At 44.7% G+C, this 20,785-nt stretch overlaps 1 protein-coding gene across 1 annotated transcript in view; it reads right to left on the reverse strand.

The window, feature by feature from the left end:
* Positions 1-20,785, reverse strand: part of GPR137B (G protein-coupled receptor 137B) — a 47,074-nt gene that overhangs the window by 3,415 nt on the left and 22,874 nt on the right. Inside the window, exons 3-6 of the mRNA XM_068547565.1 lie at positions 15,043-15,265; positions 12,289-12,438; positions 9,757-9,885; positions 950-1,074 (exon numbers count right to left, since the gene is read on the reverse strand). Coding sequence (XP_068403666.1) covers positions 950-1,074; positions 9,757-9,885; positions 12,289-12,438; positions 15,043-15,265 — 627 coding nt within the window. The remainder of the gene's footprint in view (positions 1-949; positions 1,075-9,756; positions 9,886-12,288; positions 12,439-15,042; positions 15,266-20,785) is intronic.

The following is a 20,785-nucleotide window of genomic DNA, read 5'->3' on the forward strand; positions in this document are numbered from 1 at the left end:
TTACAGAGGGACATACCTAGCGAACAGGCAATGCCGTGGGGGACTGGATAAGAGAACAGTTTTAGGGAAGAGAGGTGGGACACCTTTTGACCTCAGAGTCCTGGAGTTCACTGACTCCTTTCCCAATGATCTGTGTTCTTTACACCTGCTGGCGGGGTGGGCTGCTCTGCTCTCTGTTCTCCCCAGCACTCTCTTTTATTCTATCATCTGACCAGGATTTCTCTGCTCCCTGATCCACTGAGAAAGCAAGGTATTCTCCCAGCTTTTCCTGTCCCTATAACAAGGACTCCTTTCAGACCTCTTTTAAGGTTTTCTAAGGATTTTACTGTAGTAATAAAGAGCAGAAAAGCAAGCATATCTTTATCATTTTGCCCCAGGGGGAAAAAGAATTTACCTTAATATGTTAACGGTAGGTCTTAAAATTCACAAAGGATTACATAAGAGAAGCTTTCACTTCTAAAAACCACTCAGCCTGAAGCTGCCCTTTCACAGGAACAGTCCCGGGGTCCTGGGAGGACAGCAGAGTGAAGAGAGGAGCTTGGCAAGCACTAGGTCAGCCCTTTCTGCTCCCCTCGCCCCTGCTGGCCTTGAAGTCCCAGATTCACAGGCTGAAAGAGGGGACAGGCTGATCGCTGAGCAGTGGAGTGTGGCTGAAGCGTCCCTGGGCTGAGGAGTGGGAAGGGAATCCAGTAGCTACCCCACCTCCTGTTTGCAGACCACGACCGTGGCCTTGGCAGAGGTCGCGAAGTGCACGATCTCAGGAGGTGGGTCTCGACTCTGGCTGCAGTTAGTCTTACTACTCAGATGCTTCCCCTCCTTTTTCTGTTGGCCTCACCCTACGTCCAGCTCTGGGGTTTTATGTAGGCATTTCCGTTTAGTCTGAATCCATTTCATTGGCTTGGCCCTCAGCCTCCTAACCACGCCCCTCCAGCATGAACTAGGGTCTTACCTTCCCTGAAGTCCCTGAGGGGCAATGTTCCAGGCAAGGTCATCGTCACTGTCATATCTTCGAGGGTTGTCAAAGAAATAAGATCTGGGACCAAATCCATGGCTGGGGACCATTCCAGGGTTGGTCTAGAAAGACAGTGTAATGGTTCAGTGTATTTTCAGACACTGTGCCTTGCACGAGGCAAAGAGAAATAACATCTCTTTCTTGCAGGAGACTAAAGATGCTCTGTTCACCTGGATGGAGGCATTTGTTCAGCTGGAGTGTTCATTTCAGTTACTTTTTTATTTAAGCGGTATTAACTTTTTCTCTTATCAGTACGGACAAAATCTTCTTTCAGAGTTCTGCTTGCAGCAGTGAATTATCACCGTTTTAATCTCATAGAAAAACCAGACAATACCCAAATCGGCCAAACTAGACAGTCCCAAATTAGATATAAACCTGTATAATGATGTGGGCATTCACAACAAATTAAAATAATGAAATGATGAAATTTTGAGAGAGTTTCTTATCCAGTTTCTATAATCTGCTTCTCCTGTTTCTGTCCCCAAGCTGAGTTCACCTCTCAAAAAAAATTACAGTTGTCCACAGGGGATTGGTTCTAGGACCCCCCCCCCCCCAACAGATACCAAAATCCGAGGATGCTCAAGTCCCTTATATAAAATGATATAGTACAGTCAGTCCTCTGTATATGCGGATTCCGCCTTTGTGGATTCAACCTGGCATAAAATCCCACGTTTGTTTGACATCTTTGTACATATCATTAGTGGTCTTTTTTTTTTTTTTTTTTTTTTTTGGCCACACGGTGCAGCATGTGGGATCTTAGTTCCCCGATCAGGAACTGAACCCACACTCCCTTCAGTGGAAGCATGGAGTCTTAACCACTGGACCACCACGGAAGTCCCTAGTGGTCTATTTAAAAGTTAACCAATAGAGTATGAAAAAAGGTTATTATAGGATGGGTATCTATATGTGAATTTCTGCTTTTCTAAGACTCATCTAGCCAAACATAGGAAGCAAAGCGGAACTTATATAAGGTGGGACACCTTCAAATTTACTATTTATAGCAGTTCAAGAATGTCTATACAAAGAATGAAGTTGGACCCTTACCTCACACATATACAAAAAGTAACTCAAAATGGATCAAAGACCTAAACGAAAAAGTAAAAATTATAAAACTCTTAGAAGAAAATATAGGGGCAAATCTTCATGACCTACAATTTAGCAAAGGATTCTTAGATATGACACCAAAAACATGAGCGACAAACCAAAAAAACAGATAAACTGGACTTCAAAATTAAAAACGTTTTTCTGTCAAAAGATACCATCAAGTGAAAAGACAGCCACAGAATGAGAAAATATTTGCAAATCATATATCTTTACAAGGGACTGATATCGAAAATATATAAAGGACTCTTACAACTCAATAGTAAATAATAGACAATTTAAAAGTGGGCAGGGAATTCCCTGGTGGTCCACTGGTTAGGACTGCGCTCACTGCTAAGCACCCAGGTTCAATCCCTGGTTGGGGAACTAAGATCCCGCCAGCCACGCAGTGCAGCCAATGAAGAATAATTTAAAAATTTTTTAAAAGTGGGCAAAAGATCTGAATAGACATTTTTCCAAGCAAGATATACAAATGGCCGGTAAGTACATAAATGCTTGACATCATTAGTCATCACAGAGATACAAATCAAAAGCCACAATGAAAAAAAAAGAAGCCACAATGAGATCTCTATCAGGGCATCTTGACTCAAAGAGTTAGATAACAGCAAGTGCTGGGGGAGGATGGCTACTGGGAATGCGAAGCGGTGCACTCTCCGTGGGAAGCGGTCTGGCAGTTTCTCAAAAAGTTAAACCTAGAGTGACCAAGTGACCCAGCAACTGCACTCCTAGATGTATACCCAAGAGACATGAAGACATATGTACAGAAACTTGTACATGAATGTTCACAGCAGCATTATTCATAAGTAGCCAAAAGACGTAAACAACCCGAATATCCATCAGTGGATGGATAAATAAGATGTGGCACATCCATACAAAGAAATATTAATTGGCCATAAAAAGGAACAAAGTACTAATACATACTACAATTTGGATGAACCTTGAAAACATTATGCTAAGTAGAAGAAGCCAGTGACAGAAAATGGCATACTGTATGATCCCATTCATATCAAAGTCCAGAATAGGGAAATCTATATTCACAGAAAGTAGATTAGTAGTCGCTTGGGGGCAGGGGGATGGGGAGTGACAGATAAAGAGTACGGAGTTTCCTTCTGAGGTGATAAAAATGTTCTAAAAACTGTGGTGATGATTGCACATACCTGAATATACCAAAAACCACTGAATTATACAAGTGAAATGGGTGAATTGTTTGGTATGGGAATTATATCTCAATAAAGCTATTAAAAAAAAATATATATATATATATATATATGAAATGGAGAGAGATTCTCAAACTTTACAGTGCATTCAAATCACTTGGGTACTTATTAAATTATTTAAACTGTGGATTCCCAGAACCTATCCCAGAGATTCTGAACTGGGTCCAGAACACGGCCCAAGCATCAGTACTTACACCAAGCACCCCTCGGGATTCTGACGTGGATGGCAAAGAGCCACACCTCGAGTATCCTGTTACACCAGCTCTAGTGACGCCAAGTGTGGAGGCTTGTTTATACCAACTGTATTTTGGATACAAATGGTAGTTAACATTTTTTAAAAATGCCCCACCTACAGTATGTGCCCTTTTAAAGTCAATGAGTATGAGTTAAATTATAAATCTCCCCCCAAAAGAATATTTGACCTTTTCCTCCAAGCAATTACAGAAGTTACAGACAGTAATAGGATTATTATTGAGTCATTAGGAATTTAATTTCTTCTCCAAACGTTATTATGCCAAGTAAAGCCACAGTGCAGCACAGAATTAAAATCATGGACTTCGTATGCTAAGTGAAATAAACAAGTCACAAAAAGAAACAAAAGAAAAATAAATAAAATAAAATCATGGACTTAGGAGCCAGGCTGCCTTGGTTTGAATCCAAGCTCTGCCTCCTACTAGCCGTGGGGATCTTGAGCCTGAGTTTCCTCATCTCAAAATGAGTATAATACTAGATTTTACCTTACAGAGCTATTGTGAGGATTAAAGAATTTAATATATTTAAAGTGCTTAGAACAGTGCCTAGCATCTATAAATGCTATATAACTGTTAGCTATTTTTAGCAAGTTCTGTATGTAATAATGGCATTAACCCTGGTTGTCTTGCCCAAGGGTATTTTATGAACACTGGTGCTTCACCAAGCCAGATCTGACACTCAGATTACCTGCTAATGAGACTTAACTTCCTGAGCATGATATAAAAATGGGAAAGAGTTTTCTATTTATGATTTTGTATCATGAATTCACTCCCTCAGGATGAATTAGGAGATAATGTCCTTTAAGGCATAAAGAATCATTTTAATTCACTAACATGCTACTGTAGATGAGCAGTTATCAGTGTGGTCCACGGACTGCTGGAGGCCCCCCCCCCCAGATGCTTTCAAGGATTGACAAGGTCATACCTATTTACATAATTAGCATATTAAGATTCTATTTGCCTTTTCCATTGTGTTCACATTGGCACCAATGGCGCAAAAGCAGTAAAAGTGCTGGTGCTTTAGCAGATTTCAAAGCAGTGGCACCAACTGCGCTAGTAGTTACCAGGTTCTTCCCCCACTACACAATCACAGTTAGAAAAAGGTTCACTTAAGAAGGTTTTAACGAAGCAGGAAAAACTGACCAATTTTATTGTAAGGAAAAGAACCTGTACAACTCTGAGCTGTAGCTACTTTTTTCATGCAACTTGAAAACTCATGACAACCATGATTTTTCAGACGTGGGCATCTGGCAGACATTGTCTCAAAAGTGAATGAACGGGCTTCCCTGGTGGCGCAGTGGTTGAGAGTCTGCCTGCCAATGCAGGGGACATGGGTTCGAGCCCTGGTCTGGGAAGATCCCACATGCCGCGGAGCAGCTGGACCCGTGAGCCACAATTGCTGAGCCTGCGCGTCTGGAGCCTGTGCTCTGCAACAAGAGAGGCCGCGATAGTGAGAGGCCAGCGCACCGCAATGAAGAGTGGCCCCCGCTTGCCACAACTAGAGAAAGCCCTCGCACAGAAACGAAGACCCAACACAGCCACAAATAAATAAATAAATAAATAAATTTAAAAAAAGGAAAAATTATAAAATTCAAAAAAAAGTGAATGAACTAAGCTGTCAATTCAAGGAAAACATATGACAGTATTTGTTGTCACTTTGTCACTGATCAAATTTGAGCACTGAAGCAAAAATTAAAGCTTTGGAAAACTTGTATTCCCCACCATGAGCTTGGCAGCTTCCCAATATTTAAAGATTTTTCTGATGATCAGTGGTAATATTAATGAATGAGAGATATATTTTTTGATATTGTATAATAAAAACTTAACTTTTGGAAGATCTGTATAACTCAATAAACCAGAATTTTCCAAATGACCAATGCATGGTATTAAATACAAAACCATGCATGGGTAAAAGATCCATTCAAAGTGCAAGGTAAACCAATGGATGTTAATAACACAACCTGAAAAGTTCAGTGATATGGTTTTAGATTCCATATTGCAGCTAAGTTTTAAGAAATCACAACTTGTTGAGTTTGAGTGTATATTAAAGAATATTCACAATTATGCTAATAAAAAAGCTATTAAAATACTCATTTTTGCAACTATGTATCTCTGCGAAGCTGGATCTTCTTCATATACTTCGACCAAAACAACATATCACTACAGACTGAATGCAGAAGCAGATATGAGAATCCAGCTGTCTTCTATTAACCCAGACATTAAGAAGAGTCACAGAATTTTAAAACAATGCTACTCTTCTCACTAATTTGTTCTGGAAAATATAGTTCTTTTTCATAAAAAAATTTTATGGTAACATGCTATGGGTTTATTATTTACAATGAATTAATAAATGAGCATTTAAAGTTTTTCTCACACACATACACACCTCCAAACAAACTTTCTGGAGTCCTCAATAATTTATCAGTGTAACCCCAAATAGCCAAAGCAACCTTGAGCAAAAAGAACAAAGCCGGCAGCATCATGTCCCCTGATTTCAAACTATATTATGAAGGTATATCAAAACAGTAAGATATTGGCATAGAAACAGATCAATAGAACAGTACAGAGAGCCCAGAAAGAAACCTAAGAATATATGGTCAATTAATTTACAACAAAGCAGCCAAGAACATACAATGGGGAAAGGACAGTCTCTTAAATAAATGGTGCTGGGAAAACTGGACCACTATCTTACACCATGCACCAAAATTAACTCAAGAGGGATGAAAGGGACTTCTCTGGTGGCACAGTGGTTAAGAATCCTCCTGCCAATGCAGGGGACATGGGTTTGAGCCCTGGTCCGGGAAGATCCCACATGCCGTGGAGCAACTAAGCCCGTGCGCCGCAACTACTGAGCCTGCGCTCTAGAGCCTGCGCGCCACAACTACTGAAGCCCATGCGCCTAGAGCCCGTGCTCCACAACAAGAGAAGCCACTGCAATGAGAAGCCTGTGCACCGCAACGAAGAGTAGCCCCCGCTCACCGCAACTAGAGAAAGCCCACACGCAGCAATGAAGACCCAACAAAGCCAAAAATAAATAAATAAATAAATAAATATTTTTTAAAAAAAGGGATGAAAGACTTGAAACCATAAAACTCCTAGAAAAAACACAGGCAATAACGTCCTTGACATCAGTCTTGACGATTTTTGGATCTGACTCCAAAAGCAAAGGAAACAAAAGCAAAAATATACAAGTGAGACTACATGAAACTAAAAAGCTTCTTCACACCAGAGGACACCATCAACAAAATGAAAAGGCAACCTACTGAATGGTAGAAAATATTGGCAAATCCTAGATCTGGTAAGGGGTTGATATACAAAATATGTAAAGAACTCATACAACTCAACAGCAAAACAGAAAACAAAAACAAAAAAAACACCACAATCTGATTTTAAAATGGGCAGAGGATCTGAACATTTTTCCAAAGAAGATGGCCAACTGGTTACATGAAAAGATGCTCAATGTCATTAATGATCAGGGAAATAAAAATCAAAACCACAATCAGTATCACTGCATCCCTGTCAGAATGGCTATAATCAAAAAAAAAAAAAAAAAAAGTGTTGGCGAGGATGCGGAGGAAAGGGAATCCTTGAATCCATGTGCACTGCTGGTGGGAATGTAAATTGGTGCAGCCACTATGGAGGTTCCTCAAAAAATTAAAAACAACTACCACGATCCAGCAATTTCTCTTCTGCATATTTATCTGAAGAAAACGAAAACACTAATTCAAAAAGATACATATACCCCCACGTTCACTGCAGCATTATTTACAATAGCCAAGATGTGGGAACAACCCAAGTGTCCACCAATGCATGAATGGATAAAGAAAATGTGATACACACACACTAGAAAATATTCAGCCATAAAAAGAATGAAATCTCCTGATAAACCATAATGGAAAAGAATATGAAAAAGAATACATATATGTATAACTGAGTCACTGCTGTACAGCAGAAATTAACACAACATTGTAAATCAACTATACTTCAAGAAAATTTTAAAAAAAGAAAAAAGAATGAAATCTCGCCATTTGCAAAAATATGGCTGGACCTTGAGGGCATTATGTTGTGAAATAAGTCAATTAGAAAAAGACAAAAAGAAAAAGGTAAATACCATATGATCTCACTTATATGTGGAATCTAAAATCAAACAAATCCCAAGCTCACAAATATAGAGAACAGACTGGTGGTTGCCTGAGGTGGGAGGTGGGGGGTGGGTGAAATGGGTGAAGAAAGTCGAAAGATACAAACTTCCAGTTATAAAATGAATAAGTCATGGGGATTCATGTACAACATGGTGACTATAGTTAATACTGTATTGCATATTTGAAATTAGTTATAAGACTGGATCTTGAAAGTTCCTACTGCAAGAAAAAAAACTGATAAGCTATGTGTGGTGACACATTAGTTGGACGTATTGTGGTGATCATTTTGCAATGTATATAAATATCAAATCGTTACACTGTAAACCTAAAACGAATATAATGCTATATCAATTATACCTCAATAAAAACAAACAAAACAACAAATAATAATGTATCAGTGTAAAGTGTCCTGACGCCAAAAAGTTTGGGAACCACTGCTCTAGATAATACCCTAAACAGTAAATATATTCAAACACAATAGCCAAGTAACTCTATATACATACACAGAGAGTGTGTTAAGGCTGACATGTTTCCCTGGACAATGAGACCTAAGAGTACAAATGAGACCATCCCTATTATTCTGTATTCACTTAATAAAATAGTACTTTGAAACTCAACCAGGATGATTCTTTATACTATTTCTTTTTTTTTTCTTTCTTTCATTTTAATCAACAGAGATGTGATGGAAAGAACATTAAATATCAAGAGAAAAAAAAAATAGTACTTTGAACAACGGTCTTTCACCCCTTAGGACTCAGATGTGCACTCTCTCCTTCAGGCTGCCTTGGGTTTAGGGAGTGTAGTTCCTAAGCCTCTGTCACACTAGGAAGTGGTGAGAAGGCCCATGGAGCCGAGGAGAAGCACAGTGAGCTCAGGGATACTTGTTAAGAGGCTCTTTCCAGAAAGCTTCAACTGTCTGTCTTCAGAGAAGGAAAGAAAACAAGGCACTAGACTCTAGCCTGGAGTCCCCTGCCCACCTTCCCCATGTTTCTCTGCCACTGATGGGGAAGCATTTGGGTCTGACTTTACAGAAGCCTCCAGGTGTTCCCAATGCCAGTAAAGGTCAAACAGAGCACAGAACTGCTGTCCTGAAGCTAAAAACAATAAATAGGCGAGGAAACTGACTCTCAGATCTAGAAAACAGTGCCCACACACTCTGTCTTCAAGGGCCCATTGGTCAGGCTGTGCTTCTCCACTACCCACCCTGCTCCAGTATTACTTTCTGGGTTTTTTTTTTCCTATTCCTGGCTCACTAGTGACTATCCAGAGATGAATAAGAAAACAAAACAAAACAAAACAAAAAACAAGATAAAACAGAAAACAGGTTGGTTACTGTATCTGTGCTTTCCCTGCCACCCACACTGCTTACATTGGCCAAAAACCATTCACTATACTTTTCTGTGGGCTTCACAGATGAGTGATTCCAAATCCTACCACTAGTTCCTATGGGTGGAATAATTCAGGGAGCAAAGCTTCCAGGAGCCTCTTCACTCTACCGGGTTTGGCATTTTCTGTCCCGCCCCCATAAAGACGTTTATATGAAGCTGGTTGAGCAGAAACATGACCAAACTGGGGGAGTGACTTTAGCATTCTTCACAATAAGGTTGTGTCTCCCTATCACTCCACCCCCTAATCACCATCCAGCACAACACAGGGGTGAAGAGCTGAATTACCATTCTCTATTTCCCTTTGCTAAAATAAAGCTTCTATCTTTGGTTCACAGCAAGTCAAGGCTCAAATCCCAGTGAGTTGGCTGTTTCATTAGAAAACAAAGTTCATCACTGTCTCCAGGCCTCAAGATGCAACTTAAATTTTTTTTTTTTTTTTGTAAAATAAAGCTAAACTGAAAAACAAATTGCCCTCAAAAGATACTTAAGGGAAAAGAAAGTCTCAATTAAATAGACAAGGAACTTTTCATATCAGAATAGGATGGAAGAGGCTCTCTGTTGAAAAATCTAAGAAAAAATTCCAACTGTATGCTTTGTGATTAGAATTAGGAGATGTTTTCTGCAAATACAAAGTGGTTTACTTACAAGGTCCTTCGCAGAATTTCTAACTCGAAAGAAGTAGACTACTAAGGTGGTAGGTAAGAGTTCCCACACAAAGAGGACCACTCCGAATACTATGTATCCGGCATCTCCCAGCTGATTCTTCAAATCTGCCTGTTGAAAAGAGAAGAAAATAAGATAGTCACTAGGTTGAGGGCAGAGGAAATAAGTTTGATTCGATTCTTTCTAACATGACAGAGACTAAATCTAATACAGTGTAATTCTTTCCCCAAAAAATGTGCATGTTGAAATCAGATACTACTAATGGTCCAGGCCTCAGGTGGGGAGTTATTTAAACCAGACAGGATAGATAATTATCTTCTTCAAAATATTCAAAGACAGACACTGCCAACCTCTGATGTTTTATTCCTTCACCCTCCAAGAATCTCCCTTACATCCAAATTAAGTCTCTAAGCTGATTTCCTTTTCTTCAACAACTGAGTAATGAGAATGTTGTGTTGCCTTCTCCCGATTCTCGAGAGCAGTGGAATATGTGTTACCCTTGGGCTCTTCCTTGGGATAAATGTGTCAGCTTTTAAACTTCTCTTCACATTAACCACATCCTATGATTTACCCTTTAAAGCTTTACTGCAGGCTAGATTGCCTAGAAAAAAATTCTCTGAGTCCAGGATGTTTACCTGCCGGACCAGTGAGACGGCTGAGCGGATGTGGTGTAGCAGAGCTCTCCTCTCTGTAGGGCAGACGGAAGGTGTGTGAGGTTGTTTCTGGGCAAGTCGATCAGAAAGGCCGTCATTTCAAAGGAAGACTGCGCCAACATCAAACCATAAAGGGCCGATCCCCTGAACGGAATCCTTTTGCCTTCTCTACTACATCGTGTGTAAAGTACAGTAACCGAAACCAATCATGCTCTGCTTCGGAAAGATTACTCTCACACTCTGCATCTCAAATTCTACTTACATGTCTCAAAAGTGTGTTGTGTGTGCTTCTTCCATTCTACATAAATAACCCGCAACTTGGGGCCGTCTGTTTTGCTTGCTCCTAGATTATTTTGGTTGCAACACATAGACCTAGATATGTATAAATAAATAGATATACCCAAAACAACAGAATTTTTAAAATTGTGATATTTTAAGTTCATTATTAATTATAAGCTCTTAATTGAAAGAAACGTTGAAATAATTATTTTGTTTTAAAACCAGATCTCTGTTGTTTAATGGGGACAGAGTCTCATTTTGGGAAGATGAAGAAGTTCTGGAGATGGATGGTGGTGATGGCTGCACAACAGTGTCAATGTACTGAATGCCTCTGAACTGGACACTTACAAATGATTAAAACGGTCGACTGTATTGTATATTTTACCACAATAAAAATCCTCTATGTATTATGAATAAGTTTCTAATTTATCATTGTTGAACGTTTAGATCTTTATGTATTTGATTTCTCACAACAGGACACAGCTTCAGCAGTGCTTTGCCCACCTTCCCCCCATCCTATATTTGTGCTGTTCGTTTGGGTGACGGGCGGCGGTGGTTATTGTGGTGGTTTTTATCCTTTCTAATTATAACATCTTGCATGTGCCTCTTCTGGATTTCATCCTGTCCTCACAGTTTTAACTTATCATGGTCATTTTATTCTTTCCTCCAGTCTTAATTCAGTGCAATTCACTGCAAGGTTTGAGCACTGCTGGGATTTTAGAAGTGGATTTGTCTAGAGTTGGGTATTCAGTGTTTTTCCAGGAAAATCTCAGGAGCGTTTGCCATTCAATCCAATAGACTCCTACTATAGATGTTTCTATTTCTTTATTGTAATGGCTTATCTGTGTGGCTCTTTTCCTCAGCAGACACAAACTCCTACTGGGAGGCTTAGGTCTGTTCTTTTTTGTGTCCCCAGCACTTTGCCCAGGGCTGGAGACAAAGAATCGATATTTCTCAAATGAGAGAACACTAATTCTCATTCTTTTTTATTTTGAGCTTTTGTGAACATGGATGCCAGATTATATTTCACTACCTTTGTTCATTTGTTTTATAATTTATGAATTTCTAGAATACATTATAAAAAAGAGTTTCATATTGAGATATAAAATGGGCTCTTACTAACACCTTAATATTCTTGGTCACTTTTGTCTAAATTTCCTCAAATGCTGTTAGTTTACACGCTCCATTAAAAAAAACTTCATAATTTTATGTATTTTCTGAAACCTGGATACAATTTGTTTTTACCTTTGCAAATTTCACCCTTTAATAACATCATATTACATTTATATGAAAGCACTTAAAAAATTTAAGTACTGCTTGACAAAAGCCCCAGAAAGTAGAAAGAAGTGTGTGTGTGTGTGTGTGTGTGTGCGCTTCCTAGTTTTCTCAGAAGACATGTGAGCTGGAACAAGGCAGGAACTATGATCCCACTGTACAGGTGAGGGTGCAGACACCACCCAGGTAAGTGACTCTCAAGGTCACCCAGCTATTTGGCAGCAGAATCAAGGAGCTTACACCTCTCTGCCACATGGGATGCTGCAAAGAGCCGCCGATCAGGTGGCCCCCGTCGGCGCCCACTCACCTGGTCTGACACATTGTACCAGTCGTAATCAAAGGAATGGACATTCTTGCTCTGAGAAAACGACAGGATGAACAGGTTGTAGCAGGCTCGGGAGGCGTAGAGCAGGATGACGGTCACACCGACGGCGGTCACCTGACACACGGAGGAGCCCTGGAAGAGCAGGAGCCATGAGGGGGGGCACCCGTTCCGGGCCCAGGACCCCAGCCCCCTCCCAGAACACGGGCTGTGTTCGGACCTGCTAAAGCTTCGAGCTCAGAGGCACTGCCGTCTCCTCCGAGCTTCTCCTCCACCCTCAGACCTTAAACCCAACTGCAAACCTCACCTCACGCCACACCCATCCCAAACTTCAAATTATCTTCATAGAGGTGCTTCCAAACCTGGGACTTGATCTGGAGATGCCTGAAAATATGAGCCATTTGCCTAAGGCCTAGGTTTGGAAGAACAAGAAAGTCAGATGGCTTATTTGGTTAAATCTCTGAACGCCGCTGCTCAGCTCCAAGGACCCTGTCATCTTATGAGCCCAGCGCCCGGCCCCTGGCTTGAGGACAACAAAACCACCTCAGAGGGATGGCGGCTGGCAGACAGCGCTGCTGTGGGCAGTGGGTCTGGGCGGTGAGCACTTCCTCAAGACCCAGCATCTTCTAGGCGGGAGTGCTGGAGTCCCCATGTGACTCAGGGCTTGCAATTCTGTGCAGATGGGTCATCTGTGCCCCCATTCACGAAGCTATCAATTTCCAAAGTCAGTTAAATGACCCCTGGCTAGAAACGGTTGACTAAAAACCTGACATTGATTTTTGAGTTTTGTGTTTGAAAGTCATTAACTAAATCTAAGCTAGTATTTTATTCTGCCAGTGGTAGTTTATTAGCTTGTTTGCCATAGGGGGTCATCTAAACGGTACTTTGACAATCTAAAATGTGACCCCTCCTATAAAAATCACAATCCTGTCTTTAAAAAGCCTTTGCTAGCCCTTATACAGGAGACACTATGAATAATAAAGTCAAGGCAAAGTTACGTCTAAAATTTGACGACATAATCAAAAAACGACGCTGCCACGGTAACTTCTGGGATTCTGCAAGAGTTCAGTCACATCACAGGACGCCTGATGAAGGCTTTGTATTTCTGAAGTTGGAGGCGCAGACTTTAATCTACTGATCACTCCTGAAGACACAGGATCGTGGAAGGCACGGCTGCTCAAGTCTTCAGACCAAAGATGTTACAGCCACACGGGCCGCGAGGCAAGGAAGGCAAAGGGGGTGCCACGGGGCACAGCATCACTGAATTTCCGAAGCAGAGGAGCTGTGAAATCACTCAACTGCTTTACACATGAGAAAGCCCAGGCTCCATGGGGCGACAGGCTGGTAGGCCTGGGGTCACGCGGCCAGCCGGAGCCCAGGGCGTCTCTCCTGACCTCCACACGCCACGAGGCTTCTCAGGGAGGGAGAGGCGGGGACCAGGCTGGTGAGGGGCACCTCAGAACCCCTGTTCCAGGCAGTGGACCTGCCCCTCTTTGTAACTCTGGGGGAAGAAAAGGAGAAGACAGGAACCCTAGGGTGGGGGGCACAGCAGCTAAACAAGAGGACGGGCAGGAGCTGCCCTCTCCCAGTGTACGGTCAGGCCACTCAGGGTGGCTGTTCTCTTGTCCTCTGTCCATCCCCTGCCTGACCAGGGCCTGCTTCACCTACACCTACTCACAGGACCGACCTGCCTACATACTTGCCCCAGGGCCCAGCTGGTGATTGTTCTTATCAAGGGGGCAGTGAGGGGCGGGCCCCTCTGCTGGTTTCCCTGGTAACTAAGGAGCCCACCGGATGTCAATCCCCCCCCTTAACTGGTAATCTCCCCTTCCCCCGCCCCGGGAGCGAAGACTGCCACCAAGTCCCGTCTGCCGTCCACCGCACACGGTGGAGTGTTTCTCCAGGACCTTGCTTCACATGTGTAAGCTCCCCCATCTATTAAACCAGTGACATCTCTGTTGCTGACTCCGGGCTCTTTCTTTGGTCTTGAAGCTGGTTATGCACAGGGATTGCAGGTCTGTGGGCTGCAGCCCAACACACAGCCTGTCTGGCTCCATCTCTGCACTGTCACCATCAGAGGCCTGATGTCCTGAACCCCGGGAGCAGTTCCCACTCTTAAGGGGGACGCTCTCATGGGCACAGCCAAGGCAGGGGTGAGCCTGGATCTGAGTCTCCCTTCACTACGACAGGGTGGTGGAGAGGACAGACCCCAGACCCCGGAGCCAGGCTGCGGAGACCGAGTCTTGGCTCTGCGTCTCCTGGCTGTGTAACCCGGGGCGAGCCTCTGACCTCTTTTCGCCTCAGTTTCCCTATCTATCAAGTGAGTGATACCTACTCCCATGGAGTTGTGAAGGTTACAGTCGTTTCCACATGCAGAGTGCTTATAAAAGTGCCGGGAACGCAGGGAACATTAGCTGTGTGTTTCTATTAATATTAGTGGCACAATCAATGCCACTGGTCCTTTAAAATGTCACTTAAACCGCTGTATCCATAAACCAGAGTCTTGGCTCTCTGCCAGTAACTCTGCACACCCCCGTACACCGCGAGCCACCCAGAGCCAACTCTCCTCACATACAAAATTCAAGGAACTACACGGCTCCCTCTTCTGGCAACCACAACCAGGCTCATCATTTGCAGGAGGTCAGGTGTGAGAGGCACTGGGTGAGTTCTGTTTGCAAACCAGGGAACTCTTCTGAGAACCAGTTTAGCAGCGGGATCTCGGCCATATGTCCACCTTACCTTAGACTCCAAGTAAATGTTGGCTAAGGACATCTTGGAGATTTTGTAGAGACAGATGGACAGGGAGACGGCACACAGCACGAAGAGCGAGTCGTTGATGGCCACACGCACGGAGACGATCCCTTTCCTCTCCCAGGTGCCTGTCTTCACCAGCACTGCACAGGTTAAATTCACCAGCAGGAAAATGAGGCTGATGAAGAGTGAGGCCAGGTAGAGGGGTAACCTGGGAAGGACCAGAGAGAGACTGAAGGCACCCTTCCACGCATGCTGCCTGTACATTCTGGATCAATCCACAAGGAAACTGTGATTTTTTTTTTTTTTTTTTTTTTGGTTAAATGCTAGAAGCAGAACATGCCAAAGTTAACACTTAAGAGCTCAGAGTTTGGGGCTGGTAGATGCAAACTACTGCATTTAGAATGGATAAACAACAAAGTCCTACTGTAGAGCACAGGGAACTATATTCAATATCCTGTGATAAACCATAATGGGAAAGAATATAAAAAGAATGTCTATATGTGTAACTGAGTCACTTTGCTGTACAGCTGAGATTGGCGCAACATTGTACATCAACTATATTTCAATTAAAAAAAATAAAAAAAATAAAAAAATAAAAAAAAAAGAGCTCGGTCTTTGGAGGGTTCCCGGATCTAAAAGACGAATCAACTACAACCTGTGCTCTCAGGAAGGTCCTTTACCTGAGCCCCGCTTCCCCTGTCCCTGGGAGGCTGTGAGGATCAGAGGAGCTGTATGTACACGGGCTGATGCACCCGCTACTCCCAAGGATGCAGAGAGCAGAGCCGGGCTCAGAGGCAGGGCCGGGTTTCGGGGAGAGCGGGAAGCATCCTGCGCTCTGAGAACCTGGGCAAGATCGCCCTGGGTGAGCCTTAGCGTCACCATCCGAAAGCAGACTAAATAATACCCACCTTGCTGGCTGTTTTTGCAGATCAAGTGAGATCATGCTTAAAAAGGATTTTAGGGAATTCCCTGGCTGTCCAGTGGTTAGGGCTCTGCGCTTTCATTGCCGAGGGCCAGGGTTCCATCCCTAGTCGGGGAACTAAGATCCTGCAAGCGGCGCACCCGAAAAAGAAAGGGGGTTTTACCGCCACCCCCAAAGTCATCGAGTCCGGGCAGCACCCCCTTTCGCGTGGGAACACTCACTAGCGGACAGTCTGCAGTGAGTAAGCCTCAGCCTCAGCACTTTCCCCGGGGCGGAAGGGGACAGGCTATGCCACTGGCCGTTTTTAACTTGTGGTTTCTCAGAGCTACACGCCGCCTACGTGACCTGTGCAAGGTCTAGAGAGAGGCTTCTCAGATTTACCAAAACCGAAATCAGTTCAAGTTTCTCTCTAGGACTGTCCATATCGTGTTTACTTCAGGTAAATATCACTCAAGAGGCAAATAAGGAACAGACTGGTTTGGCTCAAAAACAGACCATTTAAGTTGAATATGTCCGCAAGTCCCAAAGCAGAAAACCAGCAACTAAAAGCGGGCTTGAAGTTAGAAGGTAGTGTTGGGGTCTTCCAAAGCCATCACAGACTGGCGCACAGAAACCTGGATCCTGGTCCCAGCTCCAGACATCACGCCACTGACAGGAGCCGGTGCAGCGACTGGTGGCAGGGGCAGCACAGCAATGGGGCAGCTGCAGTTTGCTTTCCTGCCGTCAGATGTCAGGGTGATGGAATAAACCCCCCCGCTTAGCCAAGCTAATCTGAATGGGATTTTATGTCTTGCAGTGAATGATTTACTACCCACTGGCAAAGGCTCTCACGTAATTTTCAGAACCCACATTCTGCCAAAGGAACCTGGCCTACCCCACTCCTCCTCAGCCTTCAGATCTTAGCTCAAACATCACTGCTTCCAAGAAGCCTTTCCTGACACCTCCTGCACACCCAGCCCTCACCAGATGCACGCGATCAGGTCTCCCTGAGGTCTGCTTCCCGGTCCCCTGCACTTGAACTTCGCAGACTTATCACCAGTTTATAATGAAGCGTATGGTCAGTGGTCTGACCACCTGCTGCTTCTACCCGGGCAGTGCGCTCCATGAGGGTCGAGATTTTGGCTCTTTCCTTCACCCCCTCTACCCACACTGTATACCATAGGAGCTCAATAAATATGTCAAGGAGGAAGAGAGGGAAGGAGTCAGCCAGATGAAGATGTGCACTCTGAATCCAAAAAGCATCAGTTAGCTAACTAAACGAGGGCTGCCCTTTCTTTCCTAAACACACTGCTGCAGCAGATACTAGATCCTCCCCCTTCTTGTGGAAACAATCTAAACTTGAGGGATTGTCTCTTTCAAAGTTAGAAAGAACTGCGGGTTCTTCCCAACCGAGCCTTGGGCTGGGGGCCGAGGTAACAAGATGGAGAAGAGGTGGCCCGGGTCCCCTGCTCAGGGTGGCCGGGAAGATACTGGAGGGATGGACGAAGCACATGGAAGAGAGAGTATGATCGGTACAAAGTCAGAAATGCAGGAAAGAGTGTGCTTGGTTTGGGCTGAAGAGTGTTTGTAGCACTGAGCACCAGCCCTGCAGGGGAGACAGACGGGGGTGGGAGAGAGACCGGAGCGGGGGGCAGGACAGCCGGGGAACACTCGAGGTTGATAAGCAAAGGAGTGACCGACGTGGCCATCTTTGTCTTTGAGAAAGACGGGCTGGCAGAGCAGGGAAGGGGTGAAGAGCCTGCAGTCAGCAGAGACAACGGCCCTGGGGAGCTGAGCAGGGAGGCATGCCAGAGGCAGGGGGACGGGGGGCCGTGGGGATGGACACAGGGCGATGCCATTAAAGGAGATGAGAGATGTGCACAGGGGTGGTGAGAGCTGCCACCCACTGGCCCAGGGCAAGGTCCAGCGTGACCCTCGCCCCTGGAGTTGTGCCACCTGAGGCTGGCGGTGGGCAGCTCTTTGAAGGCTCAGAGATCCATCTTCACGTGTAGTCACGCATTCAAAGCTTTTCACGCAGAAACAGGTTTGGGGCGGGGGGGGGGGGAATGCACGTGAATTAGTTGCCAAGGACAGGTTCTTTTATAGGACGTGATCACTGGTCCAGGCCCTTGCAATCCACCTCATCTGCTCTGTACCACGTTCTTACGGTGATGGGGGAAATCAGGGGCATGGAGAGAGAGACAACGGCAGGACCAATTGGGAGTCACCAAAAATCTGCATTCTGGTTCCTCGAAAGCCCTATTTTTTTTATTGTTTTATTATTACCTGCTGTGCTTTTGTGAAGAACACAATTTGGAAACATCCAGAACCCTCTGGAATCAGCCCTACTGTTCCCGGCCCCTTGGTGGTGTGTGCACACACTTTGTATCCACGGGACGGCGATAAGCCTCCGGAAAAAGCACAATCTGGACATTCAGCTTTTCCAGAGGACTCCTCCTGGGTATTGTTTTAAATACTATGGTGGATATAAATTCTTACTACTCTTTCTTTACTACAATAAATAATACAGGAGCCCTAGAGGGCACTGGGGACAGGGCAAGCAAAAGTCAACCAGGCCCAGCTCCCCACCCAGACACACTGCTGGTGTGTGCCCCCGGCCACCCTCTCTGTCTTGAATGGTCACACGACAGCCTCCGAGCCTCCGTCCCCCCCATGCCCTCCCCAGCTCTGCTCTCATCTGCTGGGCATGACCCAGAGCGCTTGGGTCACAGAGCCACGACACCAGGCGGGTCCTCGGCCGTTCGGGGCTGCCATGTCCTCCTCTGTAAAACGGAGCTGACCCTTCCTTCCTGCCTCAAAGAGCCGCCGTGAGAATTCAAGGGACCCTGAGCTTCTCCTCTGACATCACCCAGGGAGCAGCGAGGCCTCACCCTCGTCAAGAGCAACTTCTAGAAAAAGGCGTCACCTCCTGCCCCATCACCTCCTCCGCAGGTGCCCCTGCGGCCTCGAGTCCTCCCACCGCCTACTCACTGACCTCAAAGGCGTGACCCTCGCCCCATCCTTCCCCCGCCTGAGCCTGTCCCTGGAGGCCCCTGGTCCCTCTTCCCCCTCGTCTTCCCCCGGGGTGACAGCATCTATGGCTCCTGCCCTGCACCCTCTTCCTCGGGAAATACGTTCCCTCCTCCGGCCTCAGTTACAGCTCCTGTACGACCACGTTCAAAAGTGCTTGTCTCACCAACCGGACCATCCCCTTAGTGGACGACGCTCAGAATTACCTCCAGCCTGCATTCCAAGATGTCAACAGTGGCCGCGCGGGAAAGACCCTCCTCCTGAGGCCTGATGTCACCACGGAGGACGTGTGTCAGCTCTGTGCCGAGAAGTTCCAGGGGGCCGACCCCGAGGAGTACGGGGGAAGAAGAGCTCACTGCCTCCCAGGAGACACACGAGGCTTCCCAGTGGTGCATCCGAAGAGGGGAGTTAGGAACCTGGCCTCTGGCTTCCACGTGCCTGTGCTTGAAAAGCAGTCACCTCCTTGGGGACCGCTCGGTTCAGTGACGGAGCCATCCACAGGCCAACGTGGCCAAGGGCACCTTTAGCCACGACGCCCAAGCAGGGTAGCTGAGGTTCATGAAACAGTAGGATCCATCCTTCGGAGCTGGAGAATTGCATCTGATGGTTCAGGTGTCCCGAGATCGTTTGCTGCCTACCCCCAGCCAGGTTCTGGGTTGGCTCACGTGTATGTATATGTACTAAATAAACATTTAAGGTACAAGCTCCTGAGTTCAACAGCAGGCTTTTGAGAAGACTGTCCGATGCGGTGCATGAAGGACCTCTCAGTTCAGTGAGTGTCTCCATCCATTCCTCCCTCCCTTCCTTCCTTTCTTCTTTTCTTAATGAAGAGCCTTTGTGTTTTTATATATTTCATAGAAATTTTTATAGCAGTTGCAGGTAAACTGTCAGGATTGGTTTTTAAAATATTTTTGTAACTTTAAGGTGTTCTATAATTATGCATGTGATTTTAACATTTAATATGCAAAAAGAAACCTCTTGCTGGATTTGAGAGTACTGCATTTTAAAGGTCTCTCTTCTGTGAGCGGATGTTTGGGCAACTTTGTGGGGAGACACTGCTGGGTTTCTTACAGCCATGTATTACTGACACTGGCCACAGAATGCCTTTGGAAATCCGACGTACTGTCATTACCTTGTTCACGCTCAGTGGTGTCGCGTTGTTTTGTGTTTTCACCACGTGATGCTGAGGATCAGGAAAGAAATGAATGTAGAGAGAGGTCGAGAGGGAAATACAGACTCCAACAGAGGGCTAAGGGGTGGAGTCTGCTGGTTCAGGCTCCTTGAAGGAAGTGGGAAAAGGAGATAGAAGGTACCACCTATGCTGAAAATACTGTGAATATGCAGTGAGATTTGCAGAATCTGTCCCATGTTATTTGCTTTCGGAAGCAATTTTGAAAACCCCACGAGGAAAAAAACATAAGAACGATGCTTTTTTTTTTTTTCCTTTTCCACATAAATCAAAACTAACAGCATCAAATTATTTTGGGCAGAAACCACGTAATGTGAGTTTCATTGAGTTAAATAAATGCCATTTGGAAAGGAGTTTGCAAATGCACCAAAAAGCCCACCTGTGTTGTAGAATATGTGGTGAAGTTAAATTTCTGTTTTACGAAACCTCCTTGGGCGGGGGGCAGTTTGCACAGAGGATGAGGGTCTCGTATCAACGTAACACAGGTAGTTACAAAAACATGTTATTGTACTGTGTAAAGATGCATAGTCATCTAATTTGGTTGGCTTTGTACCTTGTCCCTTTTTAAGCTTTTGCTGTACATCTAGAACCCTCAACACATACTGTGT

The sequence above is a fragment of the Eschrichtius robustus genome, chromosome 7 (assembly GCF_028021215.1).
Source record: "Eschrichtius robustus isolate mEscRob2 chromosome 7, mEscRob2.pri, whole genome shotgun sequence".
NCBI lineage: Eukaryota > Metazoa > Chordata > Mammalia > Artiodactyla > Eschrichtiidae > Eschrichtius > Eschrichtius robustus.